Source organism: Oryzias latipes, chromosome 18, assembly GCF_053564925.1.
Source record: "Oryzias latipes strain Hd-rR chromosome 18, Olatipes_Hd-rR_3.1".
Lineage (NCBI taxonomy): Eukaryota > Metazoa > Chordata > Actinopteri > Beloniformes > Adrianichthyidae > Oryzias > Oryzias latipes.
In genome coordinates this window covers 19939200-19964689 of record NC_136254.1, presented here as the reverse complement: position 1 = coordinate 19964689, position 25490 = coordinate 19939200, and the positions used below count along the sequence as shown (strand labels likewise).

Below are 25490 nucleotides of genomic sequence, written 5' to 3'. Positions count from 1 at the left end.
TAAAAAAACAAACAATAAAAATAAATAAATTAATGATTTGCCCTGTGACATAATTGCGTGAACTTGGAAGTACAATGTCCCCTTGTTTATTGTGGAGGTTACGGTCTAAAAATAACCCGCAAAGTAGGATTACAGTATTTTAAGGCTGTAAAAAACCGAATTGCGATTAAAGATTAAGTAGGTTTGGCAAACACATTCTGTAAAGGCACACAGTTAAACAGCCAATCGAGATGCAGTTAAAACAAAAAACAAAGCATGCAAAACTGCACAAAAATAAAATCAGCGAAACGGCGAGACCGTGAAAGGTAAACTGCAATGTAGCGAAGGACCACTGTATGGTGCGGTTGTGAGGTTCCTCACTCAGTTCCTGAATACGCCCGCTCAGTTGTCTTTATGCCCTTTCCCTTTATGGCAGCGATGAAACGCCATACGTCTGCTGTAGCTGGAATATATCTGCATTAGTTCATCAGTACGGTCGTTTCTTGCCGGAGTTACGTTGTATAACTAATGCGTGAAGAAGAAACCCGTGATCTCCATTACACACTTTTCTCAGACCAACATGAACATTTTCAGACTTTTCTGTCTTGATTAAACCCTCAAAGTTCAAACCTTCACAAAAAAATAATCCAGGAATGAAAACAAAGATCTGGTCACGACTTGAGCTACATGCATCTGTTCAGGTGACTCGGCACGGTGGAGATTGATCGACAAGGTCTTCAACCAGTTAGGACACAGAACAGAAAACAGCAGCAGCACAGTCGCACTAAAACAATTCGTGAGACTGAGAAAAATGAACAGCGATGTAGAAAGGGAACACTGTCTTCTGCTCCATCTGATGGAGATTTTTAGAAGGGTTCAGATGTACAGACTGCAGAAGGGTGCTATAAATGTCCCATTTGATGCGGCTCTCAATGACGTGACCAGATTGAAAGAAAAGAAAAAAAAATCACGCTTCTCTGATATTATTTAGGGCCGTGGTTTGCCCATCCGTGATCTAAAACCTCATTGTACACAAGTGATGTGAATTAAGCTTTTTGTTTTTTGGATTTGTTGTTATTTTTCCTAACAAATAAAATAAAACCGAGAAAATATATATATTTTTTTTAAAGTTTAGGTTAAAATGGCCTATCAAATAAATTGATGTTTGTTTTTTTTGCTCTATTTTGTCTTCAAAGGAAATGGAAATAGCCATAAATACACGCACAGAATTTATTTATTAATTAATTTGACAGGGACAGTGGACATTGAAAGCATGGCTGCAATGAGCCAGAATTAGCCCAAAGGCTATTTTTCCTCTGTCGTCAACCTAAAAACCTTAAAGCATCACTTGGAATACGCAATGTCTGCTTTTCAAATCTACGATTCGATTTTCTTTGGCTGCATTTTCTTTTTTTATTTTATTGCCTGTGTAAGTTTGGCTTTTGTTTCGCTTAAAGCACTGTTTATGTAAAAAATAAAATGTTATAAGTGATCAAAATTAGATTAAGAACAAACATGATACAAATGAATCTTTGTTTAATCAAATCCTGTTGTGAAAGTGTCAATTTAGATATTGACAGTGATACCCTGCTCTAACTCATCAGATTGATTTATCATTTTAGTATTTTCTAAGAAAAAAATGAATTTAATTGATCTTTTTTCCTATGTTATATAAACCAAGCTCTATTGGTCTCACATTGAGTCAGTTTAATATGATTAATCTACTGTCTTCTTTAATATACAGGATCATGCCTACATGCGTGGTAAGGGAGTTTTTAAATGTTACTGTGGCTTTAATTGGCTTTTTCTCTGTGCCAACAGAAGATCTTCCTAATCTGGATGTCAGATTAGATCACCATGTCGGATCCCCCCGACCCTGGGTGGGAGGTTGCAAAGTGGCTATCTGCCCTCCGCCTGTCTCAGTACACGTCCGAGTTACAACAGGCAGGCTACCGAGCCGTGGAGGACTGTAAGGAGCTCACAGACCAGCGGCTCTTTGAGCTGAACGTTTTCCCAACAGGCCACCGTAGACGCATCCTTCGCAGCTTGGAGGTTTTAGGCCTGAAACAGTTGAGCGGCGATGAAGAGGAACGGGGAGATCTGGAAACCGCGAGGAGCCAGAGGAAGCCAATGCCCTACCCGAGACGAGTCTTCCTGAAGGACAGAAAGAGGGGCATGTCATGCCAACAGCTTCAGGAGAAAAGGGAGCCCCAATCTGAAGGGAGTCAGACGTTGCCTGCAGGGGCAGGACTGGGAGAAACCTCTTTTTACCCTCCAGGCAGCCAGCATGCCCCGTTCCCTCAGCCGGCGCCACGGAACCCCCAGAACATCCAGACATCCCTGCCTGCCTCAATATCCTCAGTCAGCAGCGGGTCGTCGTCCACTTCTGAAATCTCCTTAGATGGGGAGGTGTCTTCCGAAGAGCTGTCCACTGCTGTGGACGCGGCGCCCCCTGCGGCTAACGCCCCTTTCCCTCTGCCGAGCAACGACGTCAGCAGGGACGACTTGAAAATGGTTGAAAACTCAATTTATGAGATGCAGCCTTCGCTGGAGCATCGCTCGGGTCCAAGGCCCACTTGGTCCTACAAGTTAAGACACCGACCTGTTCCTGAAATCCCCAGCCTAAACCCTCTAGTGCTTCAGGACAGGTACTGCACCACATCCTACTGTCTAGCCCAGGGCTGCTCATTTCTGGTCCTCGACATCTACCACCCTGACTGTTTTCCAGATCTCCAAGTCCTGCTAGCTGCTGATTAGCTCAATCTGATGTCTCCACATTCTGATTGAATGAACACGCCTGGTCCAGGTGATCAGCAGGAAGCAGTGCAGGGAGAGCTGGAAAACAGGCAGGGTGGTAGATCTCCAGCGCCAGGAATGAGCAGCCCGGATCTAGCTGATCAGATCTATTTATTATTCGTTTAAAGTCAAACTCCAACTATCATTTCATCTGTAAAAGCATTCCCAGTGGTCCTTTAACTATGATCATGCTGTTTTAAGCCAAACTAAAAAAAAAAACCTGTATTGATCTTTCAGGCCTAGTTTCTGCAGAGCGGCAGGAGTTCATCATAAATTCTCCTCCGAGTTGTGGGCTGGCCTGTTGGTGTGGAAGTAACCCTCCGCTGATATCACAGCATTCCTTTGTTTACCCCCCCCCCCCCCCCCACTGGATTACAGACGCTCACAACCCCAAGCTAACATTAGCTTTCCAGCAGAAATGATGAGCGAAAATGAAGCCATGCAGCCGTACAGTTTTCATCCAGATGGCAGCTCGGATGAGGAAAAAGAAGCAAATGAATGCATCAGAATAGAGTGGAGCTGGGAGACTTTGGCCTGCAAATTCTACCTGCTGCAGAAAAAAATAGAGCTTTTTTAATTGCTAGGCTTTTATCTGCTCCCGGTCCATCATATTTTGCATTAAAAAAAAACTCAGAAATGCAGTTTGAATCTGGAATTCTTTTAAATTAGTCCTCCGTCATGAGAAAAATGCAGATGCTTTGTTTTTTGCTCAGAACATTTTATACACTTAACACCTTATATGACTGTGTTGCTCATGATTAAGGGGCTTTCTAAATGTTGTAAGTTTATAGAATTTCAAAATTACCTTTCCTTTCTCACAGCTTGTGAAGTGTTGTCTTGAAGGCGTTTGTCTCCCTCTTGTGGCTGCAGTCAGCCATTACTTCAGGATGTCTTGTAAATCAAAACGGGAGAGGTAAAACTTGTTACTTTATCACATTATAATATAAAAAGTGACAGTTTTTGCCCCAAATGTGGCTATTTGATCAAGTTTCAGCCCTAAAAACTGCCTTTAACTCTGCGTAGACCAGGAACAATGATGAATGTTCTAACTATACATGTTAGTCCCCACAAGCACATAAACTCACTCATAGAACTGAAGAGAGGATGTTGTTTGAGAAGATTTATGACTTTAGGTATCAGAAATTGTGGTAAGTATTGGATCAGATGAGAATAGATCATTAAGGCAATTATAAGGAAGTTAATGTTTTTTGTTGATAAATTTAATATTCTTTTTTCTTTGCAATTTTGCTCTTTGGCCTCTAAAGTCACTTTCTTTTAAAGACCCACTTTGATGAAAATCTTGTTTTTATTGGTTTTAACATGTTCCTGCTGCTTTTTTATTTGACATTTTTACAGAAAATTACGCTCAAAATGCATTTTTGAGTATCTTTTTATTCAACTATTGTTAATTTAGAGGCAGATGAAAAAAATGCAGTTTGAAAATGAGCGTATTTGTTTTATAATAAATGCACGAGGTGGGCCACAAGCTCCCTGCTTCGCTCCCTTCTGACTCATCCGCTTGCAGACAAATACATCCACGTTCGTCTTTGTTTTCCTCATCCGAGCTGGCATCTGGCTCAAAACTGTACGGCTGGATAGCTCCAACATTGCTTGGAGTTGAATCTTTATCAATTGCTGCTGCTTTGCAGAAACTATGTCCTAACTTTATCTAAAAACTGCATTACCATAATTAAAAGACCACTGGGAAAATGGATGAAAAGATGAGTAGGACTTTAAAAAGCCTTTAAAACTGTGAATCTGTCACTTCAGATGCCTTCACTTCTTTTTTTTTTTTTTTCCCCGATGCTGCACGGCTGATTCTAATCCACCAACCCCCCCCCCCCCCCCCCCCCCCCTTGTGCAGAAGCGCTCCGCCTGCACAAACAACCAACAGCGAACAGCTAACCGGCTCCGATGGTCCCACCGGTGCGAACGGCACGCAGAAAGGTATACACAGCCTTTCAGCTGCATCCGCTTTATCTCGGCTATGAATATTTCATTGGGCGGTGTAAGTCAGCGGAGCTGCTGTGTGCCTGGATGAAAGCGAGGGGAGAGGATCAGGATGGCGCGTGGGTGCGATGGGGGGGCGTTGGGAGGATGTGTCGTGGGAGAAGCTGGCACCTCTTTTTAAACATTCTTTTTTTTAAATCATTCATCTCACAGGGAATATGTTCTTTCTATTTGTCCCTCTGTAAGACCCCACTATGTATTCCTGTTGCGGAGCCCGTCAAAAGTTTTTTCCCCAGCTTGTTTTAACTTTTCAAGTTTGTTTGGCAGCACGTGCAAACACTTTTGAATCCCATCTGTGCAAAAAAGGTTGAGCCTGTTCTTATTTAGGCTTTTTGGAACTTTTTTTTAAACAATTTTAGGGCTAATTTTTGATAATACTTATGAGATATCCCTCTAGTTTACCCCCTTTTCCTCCTCTCACTCCTGATAACAGAGGCTTTTACTATTAGAGTCCCCCGGAATGCTCTTCTTGACAGGAAACGGATAGTGTGAGTAAACAGAAAGGTGAAGTGCATTGTGGGGGAACAGAGAGGAAGCAAATTAGGCCAAAGGTAAACAGAAGAACCCTTCCACCCCTCTGAGAAGGGATGAGGGGAGCTCAGGATTTGTACTTGAGAATTTCTGAAGAGTTTTCTCTGTTACGAATCTCATCACAGAAGTGCAAAGTTGGGATTATTTTACTCGGCTAAAGCTCGCAGGCGGAGTTTCTATTCTTTCAAAAGAACAACCATGTCCGCAAATGTTTTTTTAACCTTGATAACAGTAGCACAAAAGCTTTTAATGGACACTTTTGGGTGGATTTATTGACTTGAATTTACTCCACCTGACCCCTCACCTGTCAATAAAGAAAACCTCAAATGCTTTTAAACACGGATACCATTGGAGTTGCTGGAGCCTATCTCCACTATTGTTTGGCAAAGGTGGAGGTCCATTCGGGACAACCACACATTTACACCTAATCTACACTTTAGAGTCGATAATTAACCTACTTTGTATGTTTTTAGAACTGTGGAAGGAAACTGGAGTCTCAAAAAACCCCACAGATATACAAGAAGAACACGCAAACTCCACACAGAAAGAACCCAGCCAGAGTTGGAACCAGCCAGAATTTTTATTGTGAGGCGAGAGTGCTAACCGCTACACCACCTATCAACCATACAGACAAGTTTCAACTAGTAAAACCAAGAGGTTGACTTAAATTACAAACAAACATCCAAACACTTCAATCAAAGTTCTCATTATTAGATGAAAAAGAAATATTCAAAAGGTTTTGTTTACTTTTTAACATTAGAGTTCATGAGAATCGCTCCTCTTTGAATCCTCAATTGAATTACCTTTTAGACTGAAGTATTCATTTTCCTGTATGTGGAACTTGTTTGACTCACAATTACAATCACAATTTTATATATACACACATACACACACACACACACACACACACACGCCCACACACACACACACACACACACCATCTTGAAGGGATTGTCAAATGCTGCATCAGAACTAAGTTTCTATTTCCCTCCACTACAACATTAATTGGTGACTTATGAGTTTCTTTTTGTCTGCTGGAGCTGACTGTTTTTCTGTGTTTTGAAAGCGAGCAGAGTTCAGATGACACCGCCTAAATTCTGGGTGATTCATCAGAAGGTTAAAAAAAAGAACAACCACCCGCTCGCAGCCATTGTTCACCTGGCAGCGCGTCAAGTCTCCAGTAGAACAATCCTTAATGAGCAGCACTTTGATGGGGAGAAATGTGGTATGAAGCAGACGTGTCAGAAGTCAAAAACTCCAAAGTAAAGAGGAGCTCTTTCTTTGTGCCAAATTCTGAGAGGTTTCTCTGGGGGGGGGGGGGGGGGGGGGGGGGGGGGGGGGGGGGAGAGAGTAGGCGCCTTTAAAACGTTTTGTAGAAAGGAAAAAAAAATCTATTTGCTGACAAATGCAGTAAAGGAAAACTTACATTGGAAGCAATTTTCTTTACGCAAAGTGAGTTTCCAAAGAACTGTAAGTGGTTTTATATACTACTGCCTGGTTCAATGTTTTCCCCCTTAACATATGTAACTTTTTCCATTCACATTCTTTAAATCCTCTTCAAATTTTTTCTACATGGACTCCTGCTTTTTCAACAAAACAATTATTAGTATTTTTGGAAACTACACTCCCTGGCCACATAAGAAAAAGACTGGAAACAAAAGCAGAAACTGGCCCCTTTTATTAGGCACACCTGTCCAACTGCTCACATTTCTGAGTAGCTAATCACATTGCTGCAACTTAATGCATTTAGGCATGTAGAGATGGTCTGCTGCCATTTAAACTTAGCATCAGAACGGGGAAGAAGGGTCATTGAAGGGACTTCGAACGTGGTATGTTTGTTGGTGCCAGATGGGCTGGTCTGAGTATTTCAGAAACTGCTGATCTTCTGGGATTTTCACCCACAACCACCTCTAGGATTTACAGAGGATGGTCTGAGAAAAGAGAAAATATCCAGTGAGCTGCAGTTCTGTGGACAAAAATGCCTCGTTGATACCAGAGTTCAGAGGAGAATGGCCAGACTGGTTCCAGCCAGTAACTCAAATAACCACTGGTTACAATCGATAAGAGCATCTCTGAACGCACAACACCTCCAAACTTTAGGCAGATGGTCCACAGCAGCAGAAGACCACACCAGGTGTCAATTATGTCAGCTAAGAACAGGTAACTGAGCCTACAATTCACACAGAATCACCAAAACTGGACGATAGAAGATTGGAAACTCGTTGTCTGGTCTGATGAGTCTCCATTTCTGCTACGACATTCAGATAGTAGGATTCGAATTTGGCGTCAAAAACATGAAAGCATGAATCATCCAGCCTTGTATCAATGGTTCAGGCTGGTGGTGGTGGTATTATGGTGTGGGGGATATTTTCTTAGCACACTTTGGGCCCCTTAGTAAGAATTGAGCATGGTGCCAACACCACAGCCTAGTTTCTTGACCATGACAATGAGTTCACTGGACTCAAATGGCCTCCACAGTCACCAGATCTCAACCCAATAGAGCACATTTGGGATGTGAAGTAACGGGAGATCAGCATCATGGATGTGCAGCTGACAAATCTGCAGCAACTGTGTGATGCTGTCATGTCAATATGGAACAAACTTTCTGACGAATGTTTCCAGTACCTCGTAGAATCAAGTTAACTCACATTGTCTGAACATTAATGGAGTAACTTCATTAAAACCATGGCTCCTTACATTTTTGGAAGGATAGAAAGGAGTTCTCACTTGAAAAAAAGAAAACCTTTAACTCTTTAACAGCAGAGCTTCAGCTCTAGTGAAAAGCCACTTTTTCCTGCGTCAGACTCAGCGGATTCACATTGGTCACGTCAACAGTCGAAGAATTATGGTATGTCAAAGAGCGTGGTGTTGAGGTGTCGCCAATGACGATGTGAAAATGTCACACCAACATGTTGAAAATTCCTGATTGAATTAAATGGGTCCCTAGACTGACAGTCTGTAGCCCCCAATTCACCCCACGGTAGCACGGATAGACTCCAGTAACCATGTAACCCCAAAGGGGACTAATTGGGTTTAGAAACAGGATGAATGAATGGACTTCATTGGTGAAAATGTGTAAACTCTGTTAAAACATGGGAATGTAAGAACTGAACTTGAATGGAAATTCTGTCTTTTCATCGAATTTTTCAAAAAAAAAGTTAAAAAACTTTTCAGTTTAGTACTTTCCACGCTCAACATTGAATTATAAAAGAAAAAGTTCCCCGACAGCTTTAACCCTAATGACTTTACACCGAGAACAGAGCTGCGTTGGGAGGGTCGCCGAGCGGGAGGTCTGGTCAAGAGCTGATAAAGAGCCATCTGAGAGGAAACAAAAGCAGGACGGCGAGATGCAGATGGGAGGGAAACGGCACAGCAGAGTCCAACGGGGCCTCGGGGAGATTCACTAGTGGCCTGAAGGTTGGCTGATAGAAGATGATTGATGGTTCCTATCTGCCCACCAAGCCCGTCCGCTGAGAGAAAAGACGGCGTGCGAGCGCATTCTATTATCAAGGTCACTGACCTTATCATAAAAAGTACCAATCCCAACACACGTCCTTGTTGCTCCTCTGTAACAGCCTGCACTTATTGGAAGGGTTCGTCCACGAACTTGGAGAAGTTGTCTTCAACAGATTGAAAACAGCTTCTATCTTTTCAGTGTGCATTGGTCCCTCTACCGGTGTCCTGACGTCGTCCTCACCCGGCAGCAGCATCTTCTGGTTCTGAAAATCCAGAGAGGGGAAAAAACAGCAGTGTCATTTTTCACAGTGACAGGCAGCAGCCCACGCAGGGTGGCCCCAGGTCTCAAGACTAATAGCGCACGGCTTCAGCCTCTCGTGTGTTCCTTCATCTTTTGCTTCCACCGTTCCTGCAGGAAGGAACAAAGAGAAGCAACCCTGGCACAGACTCCCGTCCGTTTGAGGCCTTCCGAGGATGATCACATCCCCATTAGTGCGTGGAAGAGGGCCGAGGCAGAAAGATAGGCGCGCTCAAGCAAAATTTAATTGGTTTCTGCTTGCATGGATCAAGAGCTGACACATTTATTAAGATCAATGAGTTGGTTTAATGAAAGAGCACTGTAACATCTAAGTGAATTAAATTTTAACTGGAACAATCCGGTTAAGCTGCTGACTTTCAAGCGGCATGTGTTTTATGCTTTCAGACGATGTTTTTTTGTTTTGTCTTCATGTTTCAACTCTGAAAAAACCACTATTGTGTCGTTTCTCTGTCTCTCTTTAGCTCCCGTTGAAAGAAAGTTGACTCCCATTGCTCCCTACAGCGAGACATTCCTGTACAACAACCCTGAAACGGCCCCGGTAAGACGGCGCACACTCCTACTCCGGCTGTGATAAGCAGCTTACCAAAGAGGAAACGACACTTCTCAAATCTTCATTGCCATCTTTGCTGTTTCAGCCACAGCTGCTCTGAACTTCTCTCTCGGTGTTAATGATGTCACAGTGGACACAGAGCAGAGTGGAAAATCCGCATGTTTCACTTTGCCCTCTGAGGTTAATAGAAATGTCAGCTCCCGCGCTCGAGTTAACACGGTTTTGTGCAGCAGTGCAATAACAGAGCCCGACTGAAAGATGGACACTTCTCTTTTATCTGATGCTAATCTCCTTTGCATCTGCAGGTCCAAAGTGCTAAAGAAGGGCTGCAGAAAGGCTTGAAGGTCAACCTAAAGCAGAAAAAACACAGGTATGGTTTACTAACATTGGTATCATCTCTTCTAATTCAATATTTTTTGACCCAATTCAATTATATTCTGGTTTTTGGTGTTTATAACATTAATTGCGGCATTTTTCTGACATCTGTAAAGAGAGAGAGAGGAGTTAGGCTTAAAATTGCATTTTTAAAATTGCATTTTTAAAATTGCATTTTTGAATATTTCTTTATTCCAATTGTTGCAAATCAGGAGCAAAAAAAATGCCATTTAAAAGAGAGCTTATGTTTCACATAAAAATATGCCAGGCTGGCCCCAAGCTCCTCGCTCTGAGCTCCTAGCAATGGGGAGGGAGGCTCCCGCCAACAGTTTGGCCCACAACTCCGAGGCGAATTTTTAATGAACTACTGTCGCTCTGCGGAAAGTATGTCCCAGTGAACAACACAGGTTTTACATTTTTGCTTAAAAGCAGCATAATGATAATTAAAAGACCACTAGGAATGCTTTTACAATAGATTTAAAGGTGATCGGCGTGGACTTTAAAGTTTGCAGTTGGTGGACGTTAGTAAAAAAATGAAAATAAATGGAGTAGGATTTTGACCACAAATGCCCCCAAATACCTTCAACTTGATTCCAAATTCCACTCAAAAGCGGAACAGTCGGGGTTAAATGGGTCCAATTATTTGTTCAATCTCCTTGTGATGGGAGTTTTTGTTACACTAGAGCAGTTTGACATTTGTGGAGGCACGGATATCGGCCTTGCTGAGATTTAAATGTGAAGATCAATGCCACACTCGTGGTCTCTGTTTGGTAATTATACTGCAGCAGCTCAAAGGTTATTGGCTTAGGTTTCTGAGAAAAACGCAGACTTTCCAAAGTTTGAATTGAATTTCTGGAGAAATAAGTCCAAGTCCCACTGGACATACGAATGCTCTGACTGCAGCTCTCAGTAGTGGTATCATCACTGTTTTTCTTTTTTAAGCTAATCTGCACCATTATTTTATATATTTACATCCAACTGATCCTGTGTGAAGACGCTACACGCTTGAGCTGTTGACAAACAGAGTTGGTTTTTGAAAGTCCTGAAGTTCTTTCAGGTGGGACACTTCTGATCAAAAACTTTATGCATTTTTATCAGAAAGATATAAATATTTTTAAACTTTTCTCTCTTGATTAAACTCATAAAGTTCAAACCTTCACGGGAAAAAAAGTTCAATACTGTAGAATGAAAAAATAGATCCGCTTCCGATCGAAGATTTATGTAAATGTGACAAACTGAACGCACTCTTTACAGCAGGGGTGTCAAACTCATTTTCACTGAGGGCCACATCAGCATAGTAGCTGTCTTCAAAGGGCCAGATAGAACTTATACATAAAACTAAATGTAATGACAAATAAATGTAACTACAGTGATCCCTCGCTATATCACGATTCATCTTTCACGGCTTCACTGCTTCACGGTTGTTTTACAGTACAGATATATTTACAGTGCATTGCACTTCAGCGCACGGCACAAGCATAGGACCCTTTGATGAGTCGTTCATTGCAGTTCTCAAATATAATCGAAGGTGGCATATCCGTTTATAAAAATCTTCTTGCTCAGGAAAAGAAAAGGCGCCAACAACTACCCATAACAATGTTCTGCTCTCTGAGAAAGACTCCAGCGCCTTCAGTAGAAACAGACTCTACAGCGGAGCGGAGTCAGGACGAAGAGGCACAGCTGGGACTGTGAAGATACGCGAATGTTTCCAACCTTGTATTACTAAATTAAAATTATTGTTTTAAACAAATTTTTGGCTTTAAAACAGGTTTTGATTTTTGGTTTCATTTTATAGTTCGGTATTGCATTGTAAAATAATAAAAAAAATAACGCTGACTACTTCACGTATTTCACTTTTTGCGTGTTATTTTTGGAACGCAACTCCCGCGATAAACGAGGGATCACTGTACTCCTTACTGTTAAATAACTCATTATCATCACAATCATTTATTCACCATAACTTTTTAAAGTGATAATTAGAGTTGCATAGAAAACACATGTTTTGCTTGTTACTCTAGCAAAAATCCTTTTAAATTTGATTCTGTCAGGTTAGGTTATATGGACAGTGTCAATCTGATATTTAAGTCTGATTCCCCCTAGATATGAATAAAAAAAAACACCAATATTTATTTTAAGAAATTAAAAACTTTAATGCTCTCGCGGGCAACATAAAGTTACATGGAGGTTCACATTTGGCCCGCAGGCCTTGACTTTGACACATGTGATTTAAAGGAACACAGCATGGAGGACATTGACAGACAAGATCTACAACCAATCAGGAAGCAAAACACGATGCGCTGCAAAAAAAAAAAGTAAAGTTGGACTGAAAAAATTAGCAAAAACAGTGACACAGCAGAAAGTGAACGGCAAACTGTAAGGGATGGCAACAGTCCTCTGTTTTGCATTTTATATCGTTTATGCCTCTTTGTCTTTCGCAAATTTCTGATAATGGACACCTTGAAGGACATTATCCCGCGAATACCATTGTCCCTTATGACAAAAACAAATGTTAGATCAATTATTAGTACTTTCATCTTGTTACTTGTAACGTTTAAATCGGTTTTCACAAGAAGCGGACTCTTTGACACGCAGTGTGACACGTCATGGTAACGACTACTGAACCTGTGCTGACTTACTGTATGATGACTAACCAGCAGAAGAAAGTGGTACATAAACGTCAAAAGTGATACAAAGCATCATTTCAGAGCAAAGGTTCACCTCTTACTGCTTGTTTTTGTCCAGATTAAGAAGCAAAAGCAAAGAAACAAAGTCTGCAAGTAGTTTCCTGGATCGCTTTTATTGCAAGAGATTCTTTTTTCTATGTTATCAATGTCCATTATCACTTTTTCACGAACACCCTGCTCCCAAAAAGAATTGAGTATTCACTTGGACCATGGTATGACACATTAACATTGAATTTAAATCATGGTTTGGTTTTCATACATTTGTGATCCCACAGTATAAATGACAGACATGATGGTAACAAACATCTTTAATCTTGCAGAAAAAAATCCAAGGACAAAGTTTGTGAACCTCCTGCACCCGTCCCACCATCCCCCTGTGAGGACGAGTACTCGACTGTTGAGGAGGGCGCTGGCATGTTGCCGGTGGCTTGTTCAGAACAAAGCTTAGCCTCATCCGTGGAAGCTAAGGCAGCCGCTGCTGAATCCAGGGTCATGGTGAACTGCGACCTCTACTCTGCGTCTACAGATGCTCCAGCGACTGCAACCAAAAATGAAAACCCTGACATTTCTCCATACGCATGCTTCTATAGAGGCCCCAAACAAGCAGGGCTCAGAGTGGGCTGGCTTGACAAGCTGTCACCTCAAGGGTAAGACTGACTTCTGTCTCTGTTAGTTACTCTCCATCTTCTTTCTCAGTCCTTTTTTCCTAATCTTTATTACTAAGGTGTTACACCTACGTAATGAACGTGTCACCATGTCTGACCCCCACCCCCAAGAAAAAAGCCAAAAACAAAGAATTAACAGTCAATGCTTCAATTAGAAAGCAATATTTTTTAAGCATAGCGGTCTTTTTCTAAACCTCACCCCCAATCTTTATATTTTTTCAAAATGATTTCAGGAAAATAGGACAACATTGAATTTGTTATTTTAAAATCCTTTTTGGAGCAATTGTCAAAAGAAAATGTGTAAAAAACTAAACTGCAAACATGGCTTAAATTCTATCAGAGCATCATTTTGGGATTCATAGGCTGTAAAGTTATGTCATAGATTAAAATTTTGAATATTATATCTTTTCTTAACTTTTTTTTAAAAGTTCTAGTGAAAGCAATTCCATGAAGCTCCATGTTCTGCTGTGACCACTAAAGACCATTCTGATTCAGCTGTGTGTGTTCCTCCTTTTTTAATATACCCTAAAAAAATAATTAAGGTGCAGAAGGAGAATGATCAGATTCTCCATGTTGGTTTTGGACTCAACCCGCTCATTACATCAACGGGCCACATTTGAGTTCCTGATTGATTGACGTGATGTCAGTTCTTTACCAAAGTTCAGATATATAAACTCTGGTAACAACACAATGCACATTCACATTGTTTTTTTAAATACGCTTTGCAGCCTCTTTACTTTTTGGTTTCTCCCTTTAGGGGTTGCTATGATAAATCATCCGTCTCCGTAGAAACAATCCCTTCAGTTTATGGTGCAGCAGCGCAAAACTTTATAGACAGAGACATGAAGAAACACACAAAGGATTCTTATACAATTGTCATGTGCAACAAATTTTAATTTTCCCCCTCCCTGCTTCCGTATTGAATCCTGTATAAAAAATAAAAATAACGTAGGTCAGGTTATCATGTCAGCCCCAAGTTAAAAATACTTTTTGTTTCCTTACGAACATCTCTCGGGCAGAGCTGGCCCACCGATTTTAAAAAAGAAAAAATTGGCACCAGTGAGGTTATATTTGGCCAAGATGACAGCAGCCAGTTGGCTCCATACAAACTTAATGAGCCACGTGACCTCCTATCTTTTTTAGAGTAATTAGTTCACGTATTCCCATCACTGCAAACCAGAAATATCAATCATTTAGTTCCTTTTCGCAGCCTCCTTCATTTGTATGGGTTTGGCCAACTGCCAGTGGGCTGTTGAATATTCAAACAGGACGTGTCACAATGTGTGTTATTTGGATGATGATAACTGACAGCTATTGCTACGATTCCTGACATTAATAAGCCGGTGGCTGTGGTGATGAAATATGAGTACCTGTGCAGGACAGATTACCAACCTGTTGGAGTTTGCTTCTACTTTTAGGGAAGGTATTGCTTTCAAAACGAAAATCTTTGGCTTTCTTAAGTATGTTTTCCCTTCTTTTTTTTTGCAGAAATTGTGTATTTCAAAGGCGGTGGGTGAGGTTTGATGGTGAGAGTCTGGCCTACTACAACAACGAGAAGGTAACTCCTCCTCTGTCTCCGAACTCTGTCTGCAGCAGTTTGTTTCTTTTGCTCGTTCTCACTGTCATCAGTACAGCATCATGACAGGAAAAGGCGGGGTGGAGGTGGGGGGATGGACAAGGACATTGCATCATGGTCAGTGGGTCAACACTCCCCACCTACATTAAAGTACATTGATGTTGGCAGCAGGCCAGAGCTCGAGGAAAGAGAAACAGAGGGAAAATGAGTCGGAGAAAAGGCTCGCCTCTAAATGCTTTCGTCAGCACTTCTCCCTCTCCACACCTCCGATCTGTTCTCCCCTCTGTGACAGTACAGTTTGAAAGTTGGCTTAGCAGCTGCTGTGTCATCATGAGAGGAGGAGATCAATGAGTTGGTTTGGTGTGGGAGCTGTATCAGAGGATGATGCAGACGCAAATGCAGGCGAGGTGATGGAGTTTAACACACACACTTTGACTTATAGCAACACTGTGAACCAGCTGATTTATGTTGATTGCAGACACACCTCTCTTTGCTTCAAAATTTGCTAGAATTACATTATTGAAGAGTTACAGTAGTCAAAAGAATGTCAATACCGGATCTAAATCTCCAATGTCAATGCCTTAATTCCATGCACCCGTACTAAGGGGTTTACCTGTACGGGTGCATGGGATGTTTTTTATTTTTTTAAGTTGTTTGGGCTGGTGAAGGGTCACCTTTGTCTTTGTGGCCAACCTAAGGGACATCATGTATATGGAGCATACGATCACCATGCATGTGATAAATATGTTGTAGTGTTTTTTAGGATAATATAAGTTACACAGACTTATGATGTACGGGTGATGCCGTCGTATGGTACCTTTACGCCACACCCTAGTTAGTGAAGTGCGCGCACCGGCTCCTTAGTGGACGCGCGCAAATTCGCTCAAGACGGGTTGTACAGGTGAAACATTAATCCCTAGGGATACCCATACAAACTGCCAATAATGATCATATCAATAGATTAGATCTATCCAAGCTTTTCCGGATGATCAAAGCACTAATAATGTATATCCATCATTCATTCACTCCTCATTCATACTTGGTGATGGTAACTACTGATGTAGCCTCAGCTGCCCTGGGGCAGACGGACAGAGACGTGGCTGCCAGTACGCACTTACTGCTCTTCTGACCATCCCGGGACATTCATATGCATTCACACACCAGTGGAGCCACAATGGAGGGAGGGTGAAGGACACAACAACGGTTGGCTGGGGGAGCGGGGATCGACCCGCCGATCCTCTGGTCATTGGCCGACCTGCTCAGCCACCTGAGCCACTGCCACAAACTACACTCTGTTTGTATATTATCCCCATTTGTAATGGGGAAAAGATGTTTGCACTCATTACTTGAACAGCACTAGCAGTACGGAGGTTTTGTGGGGTTGAAAAATGGAAATATTCATATGATTTACCCGCAGCTCGCCCGCCTCCCTTAGCTCTGTGTTCTTTTTATTTATTCGTTTATTTAACAGGGACAGTGCACATTAAAAGCATCACTGCAATGCACCAGAATTAGCCCAAAGGCTATTTTTCATCCGTAGTCCCCGGACAGGTGTTAAAAATTGTCAACCTAAAAACCTAAAAACATCAATTAAGTGCATCAATTAAAAATATACATTTACAATTAAATTATCATCTAAAATACATATACTAATAAAAACATGCACATAGTGAAAACATAAAAAACAAGTATAAAAGACACAAAGGTGATAGAGGGGAGGAGGAAGCTTAAGTGTTAGCTTTACGACCTGTCACCCACAGTAAGGTAACCATCGGCCATACTGTGGGTGTCTTCTTTTGGTATTTTTGTCTCCAAGTTTTCAAACTGTTTCATTACAAATACAAAAAAACGTTGATTCTCTGTGTAACCTTTGAAAATAGACAAAAATGAAAATCCCGTGATCATTTGTGCATTTGTATAAGTCCTGGATTCTTGAGTTGTTGTGATGCACCTCCTTCCTAATGACTGTTTGATCGGCTACTGTGCCTGTCTGTGTGTGTGTGCGCCTGTCTCTGTGTGTGTGTCTCTGTGTGTGTGTAGTGACCTCAAAGCCTCCCTACTAAGGCCAGCTTGTTTTCACCGCAGCAGCAATGCACAACATCACAATCAATGATGTGGGACCTGTCTGACGTCTGCTCATTAATCACACACTAATTATAGCCCTCTATGCTCTGGCTGCCTCTGGGTCTCCGTCTCATTTTCTCTTTCCATCACATTTGCTGCTTTATTTATCAGGACACGCTCCGTCAACAGCGGGGTGGCATCAGCAGGGAGGCCAGCTTAGTCCACCCTTTGACTCTATCAGCGGTGGGAGTACAGTGTTTTGAAGATGAAAGTTGGCTTTTATTGACTCTTGCATGTGTCAACAGGCAGGGATTGTTGTTGGGGGGCTTTTTTTTTTTTTTTTTTTTAAAGGCTTCTGAAGTTCTGCCAGGGAGACCCTGTGCCCTTTGAGACGGAGGAACGCTCCGTAGTGTTTTGGTTGAATGGGAAGGCTGAGCTGCCGCCTCTCAGTAACTCTTCCTTCGGTGCAGCCAGTTGAGACTCTGCTCCTCCCGTGCCACTTTCACAGGGTTAGCAACGAGGTACAAAAAGATTACAAGAATGTCTCCCAGCAGTGTTCAGCAGCATGTCAGAAAAAGAAGTAGTTGCTGCAGAGATCTTGTACTTTTCATGGTACATAAGATTGCTTTGCATCTCGTTGGCAAATTCTCACAGAGCTTCAGCGTTAGAGCCATAAATGTGCAACACTCGACATTAAATGGGAGTAATTACAAAGAAAACAGGGCTCCTCTTTCCTTCTTTATTGTGTGTTTCTTTTTTGTCCTTCTATTTACACAAAACAAACTAGTGCGACTTAGAAATGTTTTTCCCAGTTACATAGTTATTTTAATTTTACACAAATATATATACAAAATCATCAACCCTTGTATTTAACCACCACCCAAATACACCCATTTCTTTATATAGTTTGTATTCAGTGCTTTTGCGTTTTTTTTGCGTCTTTCGTCTCCTCGGATGAAGCAGTCTCAAAAAGATCGTGGACCTGTAACGCTCTGTCCACATTCAGAAGAATTCAACTGAACCAGTTCAGTTGAATCAGTTACCTTAGTATATTTGGAATAAAGGGAAGACCATCCATCCGATGGGTAGTGGAAAGGGAGCCAGGATACTCCCCAACGATATATCCATGCAAATATCCGTTGTTTTCTTAATCCATTAAGGCGGTGATGTATTCCAAGAAGTGGCAGTAAAGGGTAGTTTGAAAACTTTTTTTCGCAGCTTGGACCAAGTCTCTCGTCCTCAGCCGTAATGAATCACACACTTAAGAGACCGGAGGTCACCCGATCGCCATAGCTGTGGTCCTTGTTTCTTATTATATCTGCACATTTTTAACAACTTAGACATAATTGGCCTGCACACATATAAATGTTAATAAAAATATTATAAGGTGCTTGCATGTTGACAAAAATGAAATACTAGACCAATAATAATAATATAAGGCTAATTTAGAAAGCAATTACTTTGTATTTTCCCCACAGATAAACAAAAATCCTATTTATATTATGTGGCACTGCTATAAATGTGTCTATGATTGTCATCATGATGCCATCTAGCAGCTAGAGCTGAGTATCACAGCTAAACTACTGAACCCATTTCAATTTGGATTCACAATTCATTTCAGATTCAAAAGGGTTTGATAACAAATTAATTTATTTGTCACATTTTAATTCTCCTTATTCTTTTTAAATCTAACGCTTTTACATATTTAGTAACCTAAAAGAAAAAAAGGGGAATCTTTCTGGTCCAAAAAATCTTTTTGCCTAGAATAGTTTTCAGGAAATTGCTTAAGTGTTTAACAGCGGAGATGTCGCTGGCGACACCTAAATAACACCCGCTCTTTGACATACCGTAACTCTTTGACCTCTTACTCGAGCAACGCTAATCTGCTGATTTGGTCATATTGGCTTTACTAATGTAAAGTTTTGCTTGACAGAACAAAATAGTCATGACTTTATAGATCATTTAGAAGTGTTTACGAAATGAGGCGTTGCATAGTTGTTGTTCAGCCACAAAACTACATGAACTAAATTTAAAAATGTCTTTTTCAAGTAATCAATGGAAGGGGAGTAAAATGGGGGGAGGTAACTTGCCAATTTTTCTTAATTAAATATTAACAATACAACAATGTTAAGAGACAGGAAATCAGTGTATGTCATTTAAAAAGTTATTAAATGTAATAGTTTTTTTCTCCTTAGGACTAATGCTAGCTGACTTTGTTAGCAAAGAGATACCTTAGAGTTTCAGAGAAGTTCTCCACACATTTTAGTGTCAAGAACTTCTCATTACAATTTTTGGTAATGAAATATTGTCTGGCTTTTAAAAGATTTCAAGGTATTCCATTTTATTCTGTTGGATCCAAATACATATTTGTACATATTTTGTAGAACTTTGCTATGCTTTTTAAAATATGACTTTCATTCAAAGCTTCTCTATTGCTTTAAAGTAAATCTTTCTTTTATAAATAAAGTCAAATAAAAATGAATAGATCAATAGATTTCAAAAGTGGCGTCCAAATACATCTCATTTACTTGACTGAAAATGTGCTTGCTATGGAGGTCAGAAATGTTATAACTTTAGCCTAAGTGGGTTTTTGTAATTTTTTTTCCCTACCAACATAAGTGGATTTTTGAAAAGCCTCAATAATGGCTTCTGAAAATAAAGACACGGAAAATTCTATTAAAAGAAAAAAAAAGAGACTTTCTGCTCTTTCGGCAGGTGTTTTAAACATGACACGAGTGCCTCTCTTTGCACTTGTGCTTCTTTTGTTTAAAAAACTGTGAATTTTTAATTAGATTGTCATCATAAATGTATTTATACTAATTAGCTAATTGTTGCTTCAGTTTTCAAAGTAGCAGCACTCTAAAATAAATGTTGAATTTGATAGAGAACAAAAAGTGGGTGATGTGTGGGCCTAGATTTGGTGTTATTTATATTATAAAGTATATAAAATAGAAAAAAATACTGTTGAAAATTCAAAATATTCTATCTTTATATATGTGGGTGAAAAGTGTTCCTTTAGGGGAGTAGGTTAGGGAACTTACAAGGCAAAAAAAAAACATCATGGCCATTTTTTGGTAAAGTTGTTATTCTTCCACTATCTGTTCAACAGAAAAAAAAGCCTCCAAACATTCTCATGCTTGTTCTCCAACTTTGAACAGCCAAAAAGAACCTCTTCTGTAGTCTGAGATCCTCTGGGATTTGTCAGTCCCTGACAGAACTGAGCGCACTTAATCGCTGTCACAGTTTGAAGGTCTCACTGTGATGTCATCATAGGGCTCGGAGAGGCGGCGTGGGAGAGTCACCAGATCCTCTCGTCTTACTTCGTCCCCTCCGCAGCATTTTCTCCAATCTGTCTGATCATTTACGCCTTTCTCTTGATTTCGTCAATGCTGGGATTGACTTTTGGAGAAAGCGTTCTGAAGCTATGTTGTTTGTGTGTGAGTGTGTGTGTGTGTGTGTGTGTGTGTGTGTGTGTGTGTGAGCATGTGTTTGTCAAACAAAAGCCTGGTTTCCAGCTAGTGAGAGGAGAAGTGGAGGGATGTGAGGATGGGGAATTGGAGAAGAGCTCAGGGTGGACAGAAGGCCAAAGGGGAGATGAGGTTTTAGGATCAGGGATCGGTTTCAGTATCAGTCTGTCTGCCTTCAATCTCTGATGTTGAGAAACGGTCTTATCAAACCTGAAAAAAACCTCCCAATTACCTTTTCCACCGTCTTCACTGGATATGTGCAGATACCTTGTGTCACACTGTGATTCTCAGATGTCATCAGGGATCATCAGAACATTACAATACCGCACGTTTCACACCGTTACATGTACGTTTACTTAAGGACAACAACATTAGACTAACAACAATTTAGAAGTATCGGAAAAACATTTTAAAATATTAAAAAAAGACATGTTATTTCCCTTTTTTCTTTTTATACGATGCATTGAATGCAAAAACTTGCAGAAAAAGAAAAGAATAATAAAATAAGTGTAGTTCAGAAAAAAGGGAAGTCACAACACTCAAAGCTGCAATTCTAGGGAGTGTTTTTCTGCTCTTTATTTTGTCTTATAAACATATTTACATTCATATTTTTAATAAGTTTCTTTTTTTCCCCCCTTATGTTTTGAATTTTCATTTATTTTCCCTCTATGCAGATGAATCTATATTAAGCCACATTCACCTTTATTTTTAAACCTATTTAACTATGATATATGACATATTGTTAAGAGAATTATGCTTCATTTGGTTAACAAAAATTCCCCCAAAACATGATTTTTTTATTTTTTTATGAAAGTAGAAGCAATAGCAGCTAGGGACCCCTCCCCTCGGTTGGTGCTGCTGACCCTGAAAGGTTTCCTTACGTTTGGATATCGCATGTTGGCATTCTGTTGTGGCTTCTCGAGCTGCAAAAAAAACCCGCCTAGGTTCACGCTCACTTCTCTCTCAGCACATAGAGCGTGTCACAGCCAGATCTTCACGTCAGGCGGCGTTAAGTCACTTCCTTGCATCCCCCGGTGAATACAGAATCTTATATTTTGCTAAGGAGTTGGAGTCAAGTGTCGTGAGAAACAAAAGTATGATGGCCTTAAAGTGCAAATCACATCAATACATCACCAGATGCAAAAGCATCTTAAGGATCACGACAATTAAAAAAACAAAACAAACAAAAATTACATTTTAAAAACAATATTCAAGAAACCAAAGAATGAAATCAAAAAACAGTTTGGTCAACAAAAATAATTTCCAGAGATCAAAATGTTGAAAAATGAAACGAGAGCAGAAAAGGTTGGTATTATGGGATATCATTGATTGGATGTTGATGTTTTGAAGAAGAGGGAAAGCAGAAGATTGTTTTGCCCAAACTGTGGTTAAAGAGTTGATTGAACAATCACCAAACCTTTGCAGTGGCTGTGGCCAGAAGCTTAAAGTCCCACTTTGACCATCTTTTGATATTTTCTACAAGTGTTCCCAAATTTAAAAAACCTGTGTTGTTTTCTAGGACATAGTTTCTGCAGAGCAGCAGGAGTTCATTGGAAATTCACTTCTGAGTTGTGGGAGGGACTTCTGGCTTAGAGGAACTCCGCCCCCCCTTCCACTTGTAAGCTAGTGGGTGAGCATTTAAACGGAGAGCTCTCAGCAACAACTGCTGCTGACGACAGGAACATAGATCTTTTTGTCTGCAAGTGGATGCATCGGAATGGAGCAGAGCGGGGAACTCTTTTTCAAACTGCTTTTTTTTGTCTGCTCCTGTAACTTCTAGATCCACAACGATTCGAATAAAGAAATATTTAAAAAAATGCAATTTCAAACTTAATTCTCTTCATATATACGTGCTTCAGAAAAATGCCACAAGAACATTCGCTTTTAAAAATGTCGTGATCTTTACATATGTTTTTGCGTTGACACATTCGTTGATGGGATTTGCTTTCCAGGGCTCTGTACAAAAGCAAAGATTGCAGTGACAGACAAAGCCACAACACTGAGAAAAATTCTGTTGAAGGACTGTCATTTATCATTACTCAGGGAGTCTGTCTTTACTCGTCTCGTGTCTTTTTTTTTGGCTTTTTCAGCGTAACACAACATTTGAATCAGAGTACAGTAAACAGAATAATCCCAAGCAAGTTTTATTTTGTTTCAAGCCATCTTCTCTATGAAAACAGTTTGTTTAATGAATCTTTTAGCTATGAGATCTGACAGAAATTCACTGGAAAAGCAGAAATCTCATGTTGAGTCATGACTTGAACATCTCTGCCTGGAAGCGCTGTCTTTTAAAAAAAACAAAAAACAAAAAAAAGAAGAGCTGATGCTCTTGATGCCCAGAGGCACAGAACTCAGCCAAACCCGCAGTTCTCCGCTGTCGCCTGTGGGTGTCCTCCTTCCTCCACTGCAAAGTTCTCACCTTAGAGCTTCAACTCCATTCCATCAGCTACCCTCCTCCTCCTCCGTTTTTGCCCTCCTCCTGCTTTCTCCACACGGCGCCTCCATTATTGTAGACGTTAGCTCCATTGCTCGGCCTTAATTGTTTCCCGAAGTTGAAGTCTACCAGGTTGTTTTTTCGTTCTTTCTTTTTTTGTTGCAAGTAGAAGCACTTCCACCCATGTACATATAGGGACGCCACCCCTAGAGTGAATGTAGACGAGGAAATAGTTGTGTGGTAGGAGGTCACAGGGAGGTGATTCAGATCTGTGTGTGTGTGTTATGAGACCGACCGATAGTTAGGCCTCATTGCTCCTCCTGGCAGCCTGTCCTGTCGAGATTAGCCCATAATGTACGATGGGAACAGCTGCGGCGTCTGAATCCCTCCTCCGCCCGCCGTCACTCCCACTGCTGACCGCTTCCTTTCAGCGGCGGAGTATTTACAGATGCGCAGCTCGCAATTAAACAGCTCTCTCCTTCGTGACCCCAAAACGTGAATTAAAACGATTAATTACCGTTAACCCGTACCGGGGTATAATTATCGGCGCAGAGCCACAGAGATAATTCATCCACACTCTCTTAGTTTTCTTCTCACCTTCTCTTAACTTCTGTCTAAATTTAGAGGGAGGGAGGGGGGAGACACTGGCGTGGAGCTCCCAGGGAGAGGAGTGCACCAGGCTGCCTGCAGTAATTAGGTTGAGCCACTTCTCGCCATTGTTAACATCCTGCTTTAATATGAGAAAGACCCCTCCCTGACCTGCTTTAGGCATCTTCATGCCTAGACCACATCTCTCTCTTCCCCATAAGATGCCTTCCCCACCTCCCCTCTCTGTTCATTTTTTTTAAGTTTTCATCTTCTGTCGCTCTCCTTTTCTTCTCTCATTGGCCTTTTCACACAAACCTAATTTTCCTTCTTTTTCCATTTCATGCTCCCTTCCTCCATCTATCCATCTATCCATCGCGGTCGTGGCTGATGTATTTTAGGCCGTGTGGTTTCCAGAAATACGCTTTCCAGGACTACAAGGTCAGCGGCTTAATTAAGAGTAGCGGGCGGGGAAGTCGGAAGTTTATTCCATCCTTCGATTGACTCCGTTCGCCTTTGAGTTGTGGAGGTAGCGCCCACTTCTGGCTGCTCTGGCGAGAATCTGAATTCCAGTCAGCACTGCTCAAGAGTGACAATAAAGCAGATCTTTCATGTTTGAACCTTTTTTTTTTTTTGCTTTGCAATGATAATGACATTATCAGCATGAATAATGCAGTGTCTGCCGCGACCTTTTTCCCCCCGTTTTTTCTTTTTTCTCTATAACCAAGGGATTTTTCACGCCGCAGCGGAAGCGTAATGTACCATCCCCAGGTTCACTCGAGAACATTACAGTCCGAGATTTTCTTGAATTTTTCTGCGTTCTCTTCCCCGCGTCTGGCTGTGAATGCTGATCTGTGCCTGGTACCATTCTGTCCTTGCTTCTTGAGCAGTGATAAAACGAAGTTTGATTTATCTCTTTTCCGTTTCACACTCAGAATGACCCAGTAGTTTTAATTGCCATTATCTGGGGAGATTGTATAGGCGGTCATAAAGCCCTCCGGTGCAAAAATCTCCTTATTATGATGCTTCCAGTGGAGCTACTGGGGGGGAAAACATGGGAGGGTAATGAAACGGTACACAAATCTCTTTTTTTACCTCAATACTTCCTGCGCTTTTGTCAAACCCCCAGAGTAGTGTGAAGATTCTATTTCTTTTTTTAATAATAAAAAGTTTGTTTTATGGTGTCTCTTTCTTCTCCTATGTCTTGTTGTTGTCTTTTGTGTGGAGACTTTTCTTTTTTAGCTTCTCTGGTTTTCAAATCTACCACTTTTCAAGTCTGGAGGTAAAAAGATCACATCAATGCTGATTTTGGCGGAGCGCGTTCTGCCTCCGAAACACACGTCCCCGCTTTGAGTTCAAAAGCTCCATGTCCAGGAGCCGTGCGCCATTTATCAAAGATTTCTCTTCTTCTTTTTGCTTGAAAAAGATCAGAGTTGCTGTTTGTGCAAATACAATGGATGATACGTGGCTCTGCTTTGATGAAGGTATCCGTCAGTGTGGGCTCAAACTGAGCGCCAGTCTTTTTCCGTGTGCAACTTCTGATACCAAAGATGGAGTTATTGTGAAGTGCACAGAGGTGCATAATCGTTGGAATGGGTGTCAAGCATTGACTGTAGAATGGGAACTGGACTGAGTGAGTGATATCCTGTGATGTCACCTGTTTTCTATGGGTGACATCACAGGCCTAAAATTCAGAAGAGCCACTTTTTTTGCCATACGGACTCTGCCACGTTGGATCCAGACAACAGTTTTTGGTTTGGGTCATCATTTCTATGGCAACCACTCTTGCTCCTCAGGAGTGAGCTTGTTGGAAGGTCATACCCCTACCACCCGTAAGCGGGAAATTCTGTCAGTCAGATTTTTCAAACGTTCGACATGAGACCACATACTCTTATTGAAGCTTCTGATTGGTCAGTTTAAAGCTTGAATAACTTGCACCACAGAAAAAACATGTTAAAAACAGCTAGCAGAGCAAAAATGACGTGAGGGGGAGAAGGGT

General features: G+C 41.1%; 1 protein-coding gene across 1 annotated transcript in view; it reads left to right on the top strand.

The window, feature by feature from the left end:
* arap2 (ArfGAP with RhoGAP domain, ankyrin repeat and PH domain 2) overlaps positions 1-25490 on the top strand; it is a 181467-nt gene that overhangs the window by 3369 nt on the left and 152608 nt on the right. Inside the window, exons 2-7 of the mRNA XM_023966122.2 lie at positions 1801-2627; positions 4640-4722; positions 9553-9629; positions 9947-10011; positions 13021-13347; positions 14854-14923. Coding sequence (XP_023821890.1) covers positions 1837-2627; positions 4640-4722; positions 9553-9629; positions 9947-10011; positions 13021-13347; positions 14854-14923 — 1413 coding nt within the window. The 5' untranslated portion in view covers positions 1801-1836. The remainder of the gene's footprint in view (positions 1-1800; positions 2628-4639; positions 4723-9552; positions 9630-9946; positions 10012-13020; positions 13348-14853; positions 14924-25490) is intronic.